At 38.1% G+C, this 14,345-nt stretch overlaps 2 protein-coding genes across 3 annotated transcripts; one reads left to right on the top strand and one right to left on the bottom strand.

The window, feature by feature from the left end:
* On the top strand, positions 1-1,937 carry LOC107732628 (uncharacterized). Its single transcript, XM_016544029.1, has 4 exons — positions 1-125; positions 256-339; positions 1,331-1,457; positions 1,564-1,937. Exons 1-4 carry the CDS (start codon positions 51-53, stop codon positions 1,935-1,937), a joined length of 660 nt encoding a protein of 219 aa, XP_016399515.1. The 5' UTR covers positions 1-50.
* Positions 1,938-6,646: 4,709 nt separating this feature from the next.
* On the bottom strand, positions 6,647-11,453 carry LOC107732199 (N-alpha-acetyltransferase 30-like). 2 transcript variants are annotated; one of them, XM_016543478.1, is made up of 5 exons: positions 11,341-11,451; positions 10,440-11,257; positions 8,746-8,869; positions 8,423-8,478; positions 6,647-7,297 (listed from the first exon to the last, which is right to left on the bottom strand). In XM_016543478.1, the coding sequence occupies exons 2-5, from the start codon at positions 11,238-11,240 to the stop codon at positions 7,160-7,162; spliced, it is 1,119 nt and encodes a 372-aa protein (XP_016398964.1). In that variant the 5' UTR covers positions 11,241-11,257; positions 11,341-11,451; the 3' UTR covers positions 6,647-7,159. The 2 variants fall into 2 exon arrangements, with proteins under 2 accessions (XP_016398964.1, XP_016398973.1); XM_016543487.1 differs by lacking the exon at positions 6,647-7,297 and adding an exon at positions 7,821-7,993 and having other exon boundaries at positions 10,440-11,453.
* Positions 11,454-14,345: the final 2,892 nt, after the last annotated feature.

The raw sequence follows: 14,345 nt of genomic DNA, 5'->3' as shown, positions 1-14,345 counted from the left end.
TTTAATTTTGATTCTAATTACGAGCATTCAACTCACAGGGATGGCAATCAATGACCCCTGCCATAGGGGCTGATGTGAATCCTGTCAAACATGCATGCGTGGCATACAAATCTGCAGAATCTGAGGTCTTTCAATATGTTCTTCCATTTTTGTTTGAAAGAATTAATCATTTTAAAGTTGTTTTTAAAGAGGGTAAATCTGAGAGCAGCTAATATCTCACCTTTTAATGAACATCATAAATGTTGTTCTTGTCAGGACAGGGAATGGAGAGATGGGCCTGTCCACTGCTATTCCAATCCCATCCTGGGAGGGCACTGTGGCACAAGCAAAACACTACAGGTATACAACTCTTTTCAGGGTGTACATTTAAAAAGCGAAACATTCATGAAACCAAATACGTTCAAAGTAAACTTCTTGCTTGAATCTTCTCAAAGTAACAGCTAAATTCATTGACGGGATAGTGCTGTAAGGTTTGAAGATATGTAAGGGATAATGTACAGCAGAGGTTCTCAACTCTGGCCCTCGAGAGCCACTTTAATGCAGAGTTTAGCTCCAACCTTGATCAAACTCATCTGCCTGATTAGCTTGTTCAGGTGTGTTTGATTAGGGTTGGATCTAAACTCTGCAGGAAAGTGGACCTCGAGGGCCAGAGTTGAGAACCCCTGATGTACAGCCAGCTGATTAATATCGCAAAATAAATCAAGGGCCCCCTTGCGGAATATTCTCAAAATACTAAAGCCCCATTCCCGGGGAACTTTTTTTTCCCCATGGTTCACTATCTTGCATTTAATTTAGATAAGTATGCAAATAGAAGAGCTGATATATTCTGAAGGGGGGTCTGTGACAACTCAGGAACGGAGAGTTTCTGATGGTGTTTCAAGACTAAAAGATGTAGATAAAGAGGGAGAAGATTGACAGCTGGTGAGCACTGAGCCTTGCCCTGTGGTCCCACTAGATCTGATTACAGTGTTGTTGGAGTGGAAAATATGCTGGGGTGCAGCCATATTACCTTCAACTGGGATCCATCATCAGGGTACAGGGGACCAGGAGTAGATCCCTTCTCCATACTCTGTAAATCCCAGTGCCGTCGACACTGAGAGAGATTTACGTTCTCAACCAACCTTTCCAGTCAATTTTAATTGTATATTTGCGCCACTGAAACCATATCTCAGTCTCTCAATCCCTAAACCAAAGGTGGGACACTTTCTATTGAGGCTTCAAGAATTGTCATGACAAGATCTTAGCAACTACTTAAAAATGGCACTTGGAATTACATTAACACATTGAGGCTATTTTAGGTGGATCACTCAAGCGTTCTTGACCTTCGCAGGGACACATGAAAGGTCTCCTGCTGGCACAGACGATGCTCAGTCGCCAAGCAACCAAGAAGCGGCAAGCTCAGCAGAGGTGCTTTAGGGAAAGTCGAGGGAAACAGAAGAGGGTGTACACCTCTTATCGTGAGTCCCTCAGTTCAATCGTTTTACCAATTGTTGAATTGCCCAAATGGTCCTTTCCATTTTGGTTGAGTACTTAACCTCACTGATGTCTTGTCTTATGTGACAGTGGAAGGAGATGAGATGGAAGGAGGACAGAGGGTTCGGCTTGTGTCCAGGCCAATGCAACAAAACATCTTCTGGGATGAGTCTGAAGGATGGATTCTGGATGTAAGGGAGCTGCTGCAGCCAAGTCCACAGTTGACAGACCCAAACGTGGGAGACACGAGTGACAAACCACTAATGGAAAATGGAATTCCGTCAGACGTAGAAGACCAGAAAAGTAGAGGTCTGGGGAAGGAATGTTGTCATAAGAACTGCCTGAACTCTCGAAGGAGTAGAACAGATCTGGACAGTGGTTTGACAGAAACTGTGCAAAGGCCTTGCAATGCAAATGTGAAGTTACCTTGGCATACTGAAAAACGAGTATGGACATTACTCTGATTCATCCAGGAAAATATATACACAGGAAGAATAGGAAATTAACAAGAGGCCTTTGTTACAGGCAGACTCTGAAAAGCACAGTTAGTCTGGGAGGATGCAAGCGCAAGTGTACATGAAATGATGCTTCAATCTGATTTGTATTGCATATGTGGTATGTTGTCAATTACTCGGACACCATTAACTCATCCTTCAGTTCATAAATGAGAGGGAAATGTGATTACGGTAGTACACTTCTAGTACAACTACTACAACTTCTAGCAAACAAGTAGGCCATACCTGTTTATAATTCCTGTGGAGTCTGCAGAATTCAGGTGCAAGTCAACAGTGCTTTACAGATACACTTTGATCCTTCCATTTCTTGCCAGGTGTAAATTGGAGCAATTTAATGTGGAATAGTTCTTTCACCATAGTGAGAGCGTAATGGTTAACAGCCTGGGCTGCTGAAGAAAGGTTGCAACATCAATCCCGATTTTACAAATTTGCTTGTCCTGTGGTGATGCTACAGCCTATTTGTGCATCTCGGCTGCAGGGAAACACCCTGGATGCATGGTCAGTCCATCGCAGGGCTAACAAACACTCACATGGGCGGCAATTTATTGTCTCCAGTTCACCTGTCCCGCATGTCTTTGGATTGTGGAAAAATCTGGAGCACCTGGAGGAAACCCACACCAACATGGGGAGAACAAACTTGACACAGAATGTCCTCCTGACTCAAAGGTGACTCAAACATAGGGACCTTCTAGGTGTGAGATGACAATACTACAATCCTAAGAACCAGAATCCCTTACCAGTCACCAGATCATAATCCCCTGCAACCAAATGACATAACCCATTTCCTCCCATTGTTTTGTCCAATATAAAAAGGTGTTCCAATGACATGTAATGTTTATGATAATTTCCTATCCAGCAGGAATTGGTCTTTTTTTAACTAGGCAAACATTTTTGAGTTAAAGGAATAGTTCACCCAAAAATGAAAATTTGCTTCAGCCCAAACAAGATGTAGATGGGGTTCTTTATCAAAACAGTTTTGGAAAAACATTAGCATTACATCACTTGCTCACCAATGGATCCTCAGCCTAGGTAAATTTTAAGCAAATTTTAAAAACTTTTTGGGTGAACTATCCAAGTGTGAAATCAAGTGACGTGTAGCCAAGTATGGTGTCCTATACTCAAAATTTGTGCTCTACATTTAACCCATCCAAGTGCACACACACAGCAGTGAGTAGTGAACACACACACACGGAGCAGTGGGCAGCCATGTTTGCTGCAGTGCCCAGGGAGCAGTTGGGGGTTCAGTGCCTTTCTCAAGGGCACCTCAGTCATTCACTCCCCCCACCTACAATCCCTGCCGGTACAGAGACTTGAACCCGTGACCTTTGGGTTACAAGTCCTACTCTTTAACCATTAGGTTAAAAAATAGGAAGATTTGCACTTCTAAAAATAGGAAGATTTGCACTTTTTCAATAAATCCATCAGAAAAACAAAGGATGAAGTGGCTAACCATCAAACAACTTATGAAAGCATAATATAAATAAACTTTGAAACTGGTCTAAAACGATTGTTACACGATGTGGTATTATGATTATGCAAAACAAATGGTGTCTAAAGACCTTAAAGTCAGAACATGCAAATCATTATGCTACATTTGCAATTTGACTGTAAAACAGGATTGGATGTAGTCTGAGGAATAAAAAAAAAAATCTTGTCATGTAAATCGGTCTTGTGCAATTATGTTAAAATAAACATTGTGGTGGTTTTGAGTACAGCTGCCTCCTCTTGACAACAAAAATGAATTTTAACAGATTTAAATTAGTGTTCTTATACAAATTAACATCCATGGATAATCAAGTACCACTGACGAGGTAAATAAACAAAACTACATCTGAGCACAGCTGATGTTGAACTTTGTCACTTTTGCTGCAATGACCTTTTTTTTTTTTCCTTACTGAAGTAAGCAAGGTTTAAAGGTCAAGTTTCTAATTGTTGCACTACTAGCAGCATCAAAACTAATTTTAAAATTATGTTGCAAACAAGTTCCAGACAATTCCCTGGCTACCATTATTCAGCCAAATATGTAGTTCTGCCTAAAAAAAATACCACTATGTTTGGACACATAAAAAGATTCTGCTTGGTTGCCACTGGTGGCACATATTTACATACTTAACCTTTAATCAATAAAATAAACCACATAATTAAAAACTAATGGAAATCAATACGTTACAAATGAAATGTAATAAAAGTCCCCAGGTCTCCTTTCAGAAAGACCAAGCTACTACATTTGCTTAAAAATCAAATAATTTATTTATAATTTTTAAACCAGGTCTGTTGTCCACTTGAAAACAAAGAAACTTTTGCAAGACATTTTGTCAGGGGTGAAAGTGGGAGAAAGAAGGGTGGAGAAAATTTTAATCAACATGCAAACGGTCGCTCTTTCCCCAACAAAATGGATCCATGTTTGTAGAGCATTGTCTCGCTTGTCCAAATCATTAGCTGAAAGTACAAGTGTAACACTAACTACAACATAAACTCCACCGTTTACAGGGATGAGAATTAGCCACAAGTGCAGATTCAAAATTAGTCCCATCAATGAATAATTCCCCAAACAGAAGCCAGTCAGATTAGTGTCCACAGAATAGTGATCTTATCCAGCTAGAACCTGCCAGCTGTTCGGTCTAAAGCTGTTAAATGGCCATAACATTTGATGGACAGCTTACAGTAATAATCCACAAAAGTCAGATATTGGCAGTGCAAAACAACATCATTGTGCCAACCACAATTTTAAACAATAAGTATTCATCCGAAAAATATGGGCAGCATAGAATAGTGATGATCGACAGCCAGAAATGCATTATTGTCTGTCAAGGTTGGCAGCTTGTGAAAGGTTTTGAATTTTATTAACAGGATACTTCACCAAAAAAAGAAAATTGTCATCATTTACTCATCCTAATGTTGTTCCAAACCTATATGACTTTCTACCTTCTGCAGAACATAAAAGAATATAAATTGAAGAAAGTTTCAACTGCTTTTGTCCATACAATAAAAGTCAAGAAAAACCAGGGCGACTCTTGACTGTACGGACAAAAAAAACGTATTTATCAAAATATATTCTATTGTGTTCTACAGAAAACAAACTCAAATAGGTTTGGAATAATATGAGGGTGAGTAAATGATGATGTGAATCTAAACTATCCCTTGATTTCAGACTAAATTTACATCTGTAATCTAAAGACTGACTTAGATGGTCTGTTTAGATGAAAACTACTCAAAGGCTCTCAAATTTCCATCTTAACAGCAACTGTCCACAAATCAAAAGGAATAAAGTCCTTACAAAGACAAGTTGGCTGTTAATAACCACTGGGACCTTGAAAGGAGCCCTTGACAAGTGAAAGGAGAATTGAACAGAAACCAAACACCTGAGCCTTACTGACAGCACACGGTCTGATGCATCAAAGGGGAGTGATGGGACCGTTACGTTTCTGGGAGATGTACTACAATTTGGGCTTTAAAAAAATGCAACTAAACAGAAAACAACCCAAAAAAAAAAAAAAATAAAGATGCTTAAATAAAAAAAAAAAAAAAAAAAGATGCTTAAATTCCTCTTCCCATAAATCCATCAGCAAAATCAGTGTATTTAAGCGCGAATTTATAAAGCAACCCATCAATCTTCTCAACAACTGAGAGCAGCAACTCTATGGGGAACTTTTCCAATGACAATCAAAAACGACAAATCAAACTTCCATATGTACATTTAGCAAATCAAAAAAAACTTGTTTCCCACTCCAAACTTGATTAAACAAAAAGGTTTTCTTCCAAGAGCAACTCATGAGCCAGCAGCAAAGCAAAATGGGGGTCTATTGGCAATGACATAGAAACACTTACATACAACATGGGTGATGGTGCAACCTGCCACAGCACACTACTGTTAAACACAAACCCATAAAAACGCTAACCTCCAGAAACTTCCTCCGTTAAATTTTAAAACACCTCAAAACGATGTCATCTTGCATATAAATCAATCTGTTTCATGACTTTAAAGCAACTATTTGCATGAGTCCATTTGAGCAACTAAGCTGGTGAGATCTGTATTCTGCCCCCTACTGGTCCACTAACGCAGTGGCGGACAAGGAAATTATACCCCATCTAATCAGTGCAAAAATTAGAAGTGCGTCCGTTTGAGGTTCATTTGTCTAGGTCAGCATATCTGAATATCCAAACATCATGTAAGACATGGAAAGGGAGAATGACTGGTAAAAAGTCCTCAAATAACAGGGAATACTCTCCTTTTAGGCCCATTTAGAAATTCATGTTCATTTCAATTTAGTAGTACAAAACACTCATGAAGAAGCATCGAGACAGCTTGTATGGTGAGATGATGATATTCGTGTCAGAATCACAAGTCACGTAAACCAATATGGCATAATGTGAGCTAATAAGACCAACTTAAAAGAGCAGAGGTGCCATCTGCACTGCTTCGCAGCATTCAGGTTAAAGTGTTTCTGAATCTGTGTATGTTAGTTTGTCATAGATCAAACTTCTAAAGCGGACAAAGCTCTGCTCAGTGTTTTCCAAAACATAAAATTAAACGCATAAAATAAACCACAGACACCAGTATGGAAAAAACAAAAACAAAACCACGCAAAGCAGCAGGCTACAACACAATTGCAACCTGCCATGCTCCCGTGCACTCTCTTTAAAAAAAAAAAAAAAAAAAGGGTAAAAACAAAAATGGATTTGAGTAGTTGAGTCCGTTTAAACACATTTATATCCTTCGGTTTATGATTGTTCGTAAAAAAAAAAAACAACAACAACAACAACAGAGGTGTGGCGCATTGTTTACTTTCGGCATGATACGTTTCGCGGATGCTGTCAACATGTTCGGCCCAGCTCATCTCCGCTACGCGACACAAATACACAGAGGTCTTAATTCAGGCTATTGACACCTGAGCATAGAAGCCACCACGTTTCCTTTTCAGTGGCAGTGTCATATTAGTACCTGACTTTTTTTCCCCCCCGCAACAACCTCTCTTTCTTTCGCACAAGTTCTTAAAACACTATTATGATTGGTTGAATTTTCCCTCAGAGTTTGCCCTTTGTGGCTCAGCAGAGGTCAAGTGTCTTTCTATTGATGGGTGATCAGTCAGGTGATCTGAGCCAGAGGACTGTGGCGGAGGAAGAGGAGGCCAAAGGTATGGAGAAAGAGTTGAGGGACCCCGTAGTTTGATTTAGCGAAGCCAGAGTTTGAGCCGAAGTGCATCCACTCCATTTAAATAATATCTAAACAGCCGCTTGTCCCTGACAAAGCCCAGGTTCTCATAGAGTTTCAGGGCCGATTTGTTGGTGATTTCCGTCTCTAGCACCACCTAAGGATGAGAACAAAGCATGTATACAAAATGGGCATAGTACAGGTTTTGAAATACACTTACAAGTAAAGCATAAGAGGGAAAACAGAAGTTGTGGCATATTTGGAATGGCACTACCACATACTCTTAGTTGGAACATAGTGTGTGAATTTCTTAATGTTTTTGAAAGAAGTCTCTTATTCTCACTAAGGCTAGAACTATTTGGTTAGTAAAAACAGTAATATTGTGAGATCTTACCATTTAAAATAACTTTCTATTTGAATATATTTCAAAATGTCATTTATTCCTGTGATGGCAAAGCTGAATTTTCAGCATCATTACTCCAGTCTTCAGTGTCACATGATCCTTCAGAAATCATTCTAATATACTGATTTGCTGCTCAAGAAACATATCATATTATTATCAATGTTGAAAATTGTGTGCTGCTTAAATTTTTTGTGGAAATGGGGTACATTTTTTTCAAGATTCTTTGACGAATAGTTAAAAATAGCATTTAAATTGAATACATTTTTAACAAGGTAAACATCTTTACTGTAACTTTTGATTCATTTCATACATCCTTGCTGAATAAAAATACATTTTGACACTTATGAATGGTAGAGTACATGTACATATACTACATTTGCAGTGTATTGTACAACCTGACTGCTTAGCCTGGGATGATGTATCTCACAAAGTAATATAACCAATCTTCCACTAAACAAACAAAAAAAACAATAATAGAAAAATATCATGGCTGGTCTGCAATTTGCATTCTAAATGCATCACAAGCATATTTAACATATATAATGATGAATTGCATTTATTTCTAAGATAAGTGAAAAACATCCCGTGTTAGTTCACAGGACAACAATGTAGCATAAGGCAGTTTAAAACATTTACAAATATTTCATTTCCTATTTTAAAATTAAATCAGTAATATGAAATGTAATGTAACAGTAATTTTAATATTAGTAATACTATTAACTATAATTTGAGGAATAATTCAGAAGAAAAGCATTTTCAATCTCGCCTGGGAGAATCCCTGCTTCTAAGTCTACCTCGACTGTGTAGCATGAAGTTTGTAGTAGTATTCCATTCCGAAGACACCCATAGCATGAAATCTTCACAAGATTAATGTCTTACCTCATCACAATCCCCTTCCACCATAGCATAGATGGCCTTTTTAACAAGGTTGGTGCCTAATAAAAAAATAAGTACAACCTTTAATCAATCACAACACATATTACAAATACCTGTTGAACATGGTAAATAACACAATATGAATGGAGAAAACACATGGAATGATTGGGTTCCTTCGACACAGAATGGCAAACCCTTGATTCATAGCAGTTCAAAGACACTAAATGTATCCATGAGCTGACACTGAAGCAGATGTGTGTCCTATAAAAAGATCGGTTTCTGTTGCCATTCTGAGATGAGGGCTACAACGCTAGCACGGCTCTTACCGATGCCTTTCCTGCGATATTTGGAGTCCACAGCGAGCATGGCGATGTATCCACGACGGAACATCTTCTTATGCATGTCTAGCTTACACACAATGGCACCGACACAGTCCTTCTCAACCATTGCCTGTGACACATCACAGAAACAGAGTCATCAAGACACTGCAATTACTCTTGTGGGCTGTGAACTATGAGCAAAACAATGACAAATATCTCTATTATTAGGCTCAATTTGTGCTAATTACCCCACCCTGACCTTGCTGCGTTTATAAAGATAAAAATACACTCTGACATTTCTGAATGTACCATAGTTCTGTCATAGTCACCATAGTTTAACTGTGGTATTTTTTTTTAACTGTGGCCATAGTAACCACAGGTAAAACCGTGATATGGTCTGCTCCTCATTACCATGGTTAGATTCATGTAACTACGGTTTCTATGAAAGAAACTATGGTTTTTATTAAACTACAATGACTTCTGTCAATATAATAAAAAATTACTCTTACAAAAAAAGTGATGGTACTGAATGATAAACCTACCATAGCATTGGTCCAAAACGCATGGTAGTACCATGGTACACTTAAAAAAAAAAAAACACCAACACAGGAGTACCATGACACTTCTTGGTCACCCCCATTGATTTAATATGAAACATCATTCTTGAAAAAGATACAATACAATAATATTTAGTCGTGTTACTACATGTGTGTCATTTGACATGAGCTAAATCCATCACTTTAACAATATGACATTTGGGAAAAAAATTGACAAACATTTAAATATACAAACCAAATACAATAAACAAACAGTATGTTTTTTTTTTTATATGATTATATAGTCATGTCATGTTTTTGAGACATATACCATGCTACAAAATGTATATTTTGTTTATACTTTACACTGGGGACACGTACTATATCAATACTATGTTTATTACGGTCACGGTAACATGGTCATGCCATGTTTTGGACACATAGCAGGGTAATAATATGTCATTTTTTGTTGTACATTGGAATACCATTTAAATACGAGATATACCAAAATGTTAATCAGTCAGTAAAATTTTATATCTCACTATGCAATGATATTATTATATCAGATGATGCTGGAGGCTCTAATATTGATGATACATAAGTGAATGACAGATCTATGAATAGACAGAAAGCAAGTAATAATATACTACTAATAATAGTTTTAGTATGAAACATCATTCTAGCAAAAGACAGGTAGTAGTGTTTCAGACGTGTCTAATGTGGTTAAATATGACGAGGAGTAAAGCTAGGCCATCACTTCAATCAATATGACATTGGGGGGGGGAAATTTGACAAACATGTAAAATAATAAATAAAAAAAAGAAACAGTATGTTTTGGACATGGTTATATAATGGTCATGTTTTTGAGACATACCATGGTAAAAACATTTATTTATTTATTTTTGTGGAAACTTACTATAGTAACATGTTTATTTTAGTCGTGGTAACATGGTATGTGTCCAATGTGTGGTAATACCGTACTGTTCTCATGCACATTGAAATATCATTTAAAATCCAAGATAATCTAAAATGCTAATTAATCAGTAATATTTTATACGTTTATACATAAACGCTAGACATTTTGTTATATCAGAGATGATATTGAAGGCTTTGATACTGATCTCTTCAACACCATCAAGAATAACTGAATGACAGGATACATACCAGAAAGCAGAGCTGAGGCCAGTTGTGAATAAAGTACCTATAGGTGTAAATGGAGTAGGGCTCAGATAAGTCTTTAGTTATGAGTCGGATGATATCAGGCATCTGGAGCTCAGACTCATATCTCACGTATCGGATGGACTCGTCGTGCTCCTCCAGCGCTAGTCTCGACATCTCCGCCACCGGAGCGCTGTCAGCCGCCGCCTGTTCTACTCCAGCGCCCTGCGGGTCCGGGCCTGACTCAGCCCCAGCCCCGTCCAGCAGCGCTGCCGCGGCTGCAGCCGCTCGAGCCCGATCCCCCGAACCAGTCCTGCTACTTACATCGTTCTCCAGTCGGCAAGAGCTGCTCTCCGTTATCGCCATACTATCCGTGCAGTTTATCCCGTTGTTCGGCGGCGACTGGCTCTGCGATTTATCACAACATCGTTTATTTCTCGTGAAATTGTTGTTTTCCGTGTGATCGCCCTGTGTTTCACCGATCCCGTCCAAGTGGTGATCGGAAGCGGCGTTTTGATTGTCGGACAGCCGGTGTTGTTGGACGTGGTTCTGGAGGCGAGTGTGGTTGCACTGGACCCCGTTCAGCTGGGCTGTGTGGAACTGGGCGGCTGATGCATTAGGATGCACGTTGTTCAGGTTGGATTTGACTATCGCCTTATGATCGCTGGCGTGCTGGTGTCCCGGGCCGGGGCTGATGATGTCCCGTCCCTCATCGTGGCCCAGTAAGGTGCACCCGTCCACGGGCAGTGGTGTGATCTCGCTCGGGGATGAAGGCAGTGCGTTAGGCCCAGGCGGCACTTCAGCCATTCCACTGCATACAGTTACTATGATGACAGAAAAACGGGGTCAGAATCAGCCTCTCACAGCGAACGACGACAAGGACAGACGCCCGTCCGGCTGCTGGTACCTGATAAATGTAGGGATAACGTAAGGCTCGTGGACTATCTCGTGTCTGTTCCTGCCATTGCTCAATTCACTCCACACTGGCCTATTATCTGCCGTAAAGCAGAGTAGATTATTTACGACACTATGCCGGCGCGTTTCAGTACAGGATGCTGGGAAATTGAGTTTCATTCAAATTTCAAGGGCACTATTTATTTAATTATTTAAATTTAAAGTGCACTATTTATTTATTTATTTGCATGAAAAAACGATTAACACATTTAAAATACACTCGTATCACGTGAATACACTAAAGCTATCAGTCTTCTAGAAAAGAAAAAAAACTTTTATTCGAGCAGGTCACCCCCAAAGCGGTGTTATTTTAGTATTATCTATACACTATTATTGTAGGCACTCCTCGAACTCATGGGCGCTGCATGTTGAAAGCACACGACCAAGCTATAGCAATTTAGTAACTTACGTTTAAAACAGCGGCTTCACAATTTTGAGGCATGAATATGTTGTATTTATATTGAATGTTTAATTTATGTTGTAATACAAAACGCTGAATTCTCTTCTAGGAATGTACACCAACGACATAATTCTAAAACGCCATTTTAAAAAACTATAAAATTCCAGGAAAGCGCCATTGTTAAATACATACATACATGGGCTACATACATAGGCTGCATAGGGATGTCCTAAATCTATTTCCCAAGAAGAGCCACTAGATGGACCTATGCATCCAATTATGTGCGACTTCGCCCAGGGCACATCGTGGGTGTTCATTGATGCAGAGTGTTTTGTGTGTGCGCTCCTTAAAATTATATGCTAAAGGAGAATTGTCTTAGTGAAATTATGCTGTTTTATGACTACAGCATGCTACAAATAATGTAGACCAATTCAAGGCACAAACTAAACTTTGAGAATGTTTTATTAAATTGGAAACATTTTCTTTTTGATTACCTTAAAAAAAAAAAAAGATTTTAATGGGAATTTTCATATGTAAATGTATAATTGAGAATTATATTTGTATATTTTGTTTTCAGTTATATTTTTACTAAGTCACTTTTTACTACGTTTTAGTAGCCTAATTATGTTTTATGTTTTCACTATTTTAGCTATTAGTTTTTTTTTGTTTTTTGTTTTTTGTCTATGTAGTTTTTATTTGAATTTCTGTTTGAGTTATTTTAGCACATCAAGTTCATCTAAGTGAAAATGACAAATGTTGAAATGGGAAAACTATATCTGAAATAAAATGTTTAAGTTTTTTTATATATATTTTATCTTGTTTCAGTTGACATTTATTTTATTCTTTTTATAGTCTTAGTTTTAGTTAACTGTAATAACCCTAATTCCAACATGACAAAAAATCTATTAAATCACATAGTTCTCAATATCTCAACTATTTTTGTTACCAATATATTTAAATCAAAATGAGTCATTTATTTATTAAAAATCAAAATATTATAGCTTGAATTAATAGTTGAATATATATTTATTCAACAATGTTGGAAGACATTTTTTTTCAATATAATAAAGACCACATAATATCCAATAGGACGCAAGATTTAAAGGAAATAATCATTTCCCGACCAGGCGCCGAGTGGTGCCAATCACAACACACACTGGCCTTGCTAACCAATCACAGCACATTTCGTATTTCAGAAGGCGGGCTTTCATTTGATACAGGAACTATTCGAGCCGTTCATGCCAGACTGGGGAGAGATGTGCTGTAATAATGTAAAATATGTGAAAAATAATGTGTTTTTCGAACAACCTAGTATGAGAGCCTGTTCTAGTACACCCCCAAAACAAAATCAAGACTTTGTAAAAGAGCATAATAGGACCCCTTTAAATAAAGTAATTAACCATCTTTTTTCTATTATGATTCATAATTATTGTAGAAATTCCAATAAGAATCTTGAACACATTCCTTTAGAATTAATGTATGATGAGGAATGACCCAATTGACCCAATTCTCTGAGAATACTGACAGACGCATAAAGCGAAGAGGACCATACTGGAGACTTGCTTCAGCCATAAGATTGATCACGCTCGGTGATCTAAGGAGAAAATCCTTGTGAGAATGCAGCCCTGCCTTGTTCTTACAGAGACACAGCAAGGCAATCTATAGTAGACGTGGCAGACAATTAATCTCTCAGACAATGATTTGCTTCAGTGGAGAGCTCTTATGTGGCTCCAGCTGAACCATCATCATCTTTCTGTCTTCTGCATGGGAATTCTCAGCCGTAATTGACAGCCAAATGCAACTCAGCTGCTATTTATAGCTATGCAGAAATGGCTTTCTGCCCAGAGCCATACAATGTATATAAGGTGACGCACAATTTATGCACCTGTTTGGTTTTATAACATTTAGCCAAAACAGATATATCCTATAACATCATAGGCTGCATAATTGATTTCCTATTGTAACAATTAAAGACCAAAAGTAAAGGGTCCTTTCGTTGCAAGTTGGATGACTGGTATTTTTAAGTCTGCATTAAGTGTTTTTGTTGGGCAGGAGAGAGACCGAGACAAGCTTAAGTGGGACCTCTATGGGTCACTTTGGAAACTAATTAAGAACCTCTTTGGATACCAGTCTGGTATTTCTCCTCAACAATTGCCTTCTCTCCTTCTCTCCCGCCAAAATACACTCTTTTCAACCTCATCAAACAAACACAGGGCCAAAGTCCTCTTGTAAGTGAGCTCAAGGGGCCTCTATATAAACCAGCTGAATAGTTAATAGGGAAAACCAAAGCCTGAACACCAGTAATCACTCGGGGCCCAGTTCTGAAGCAAAATGAAAGAACTGTTAATTGAATTTTAAATTCTTCATTACTTCTTATTAGTGACGATGAAAGAACATTTGACTAAAAAAATGGTGCAGATAAAAAAAAAAAAAAACCTTTCTTTATATTAAAAAGCCTTAGTTAATCACTAAATATATTTATATAACTGAAAAATAATAAGATTAATATAATAAATGTGTATGAGGTTCTCCGACCAGTCATTCATTATATATCAGGC

The sequence above is a fragment of the Sinocyclocheilus rhinocerous genome, unplaced genomic scaffold (genome assembly GCF_001515625.1).
Source record: "Sinocyclocheilus rhinocerous isolate Xijiao unplaced genomic scaffold, SAMN03320098_v1.1 scaffold1635, whole genome shotgun sequence".
Classification (NCBI taxonomy): Eukaryota; Metazoa; Chordata; class Actinopteri; order Cypriniformes; family Cyprinidae; genus Sinocyclocheilus; species Sinocyclocheilus rhinocerous.
Note: the sequence above shows the minus strand (reverse complement) of the source record. Positions and strands in the feature narration are given on the sequence as shown.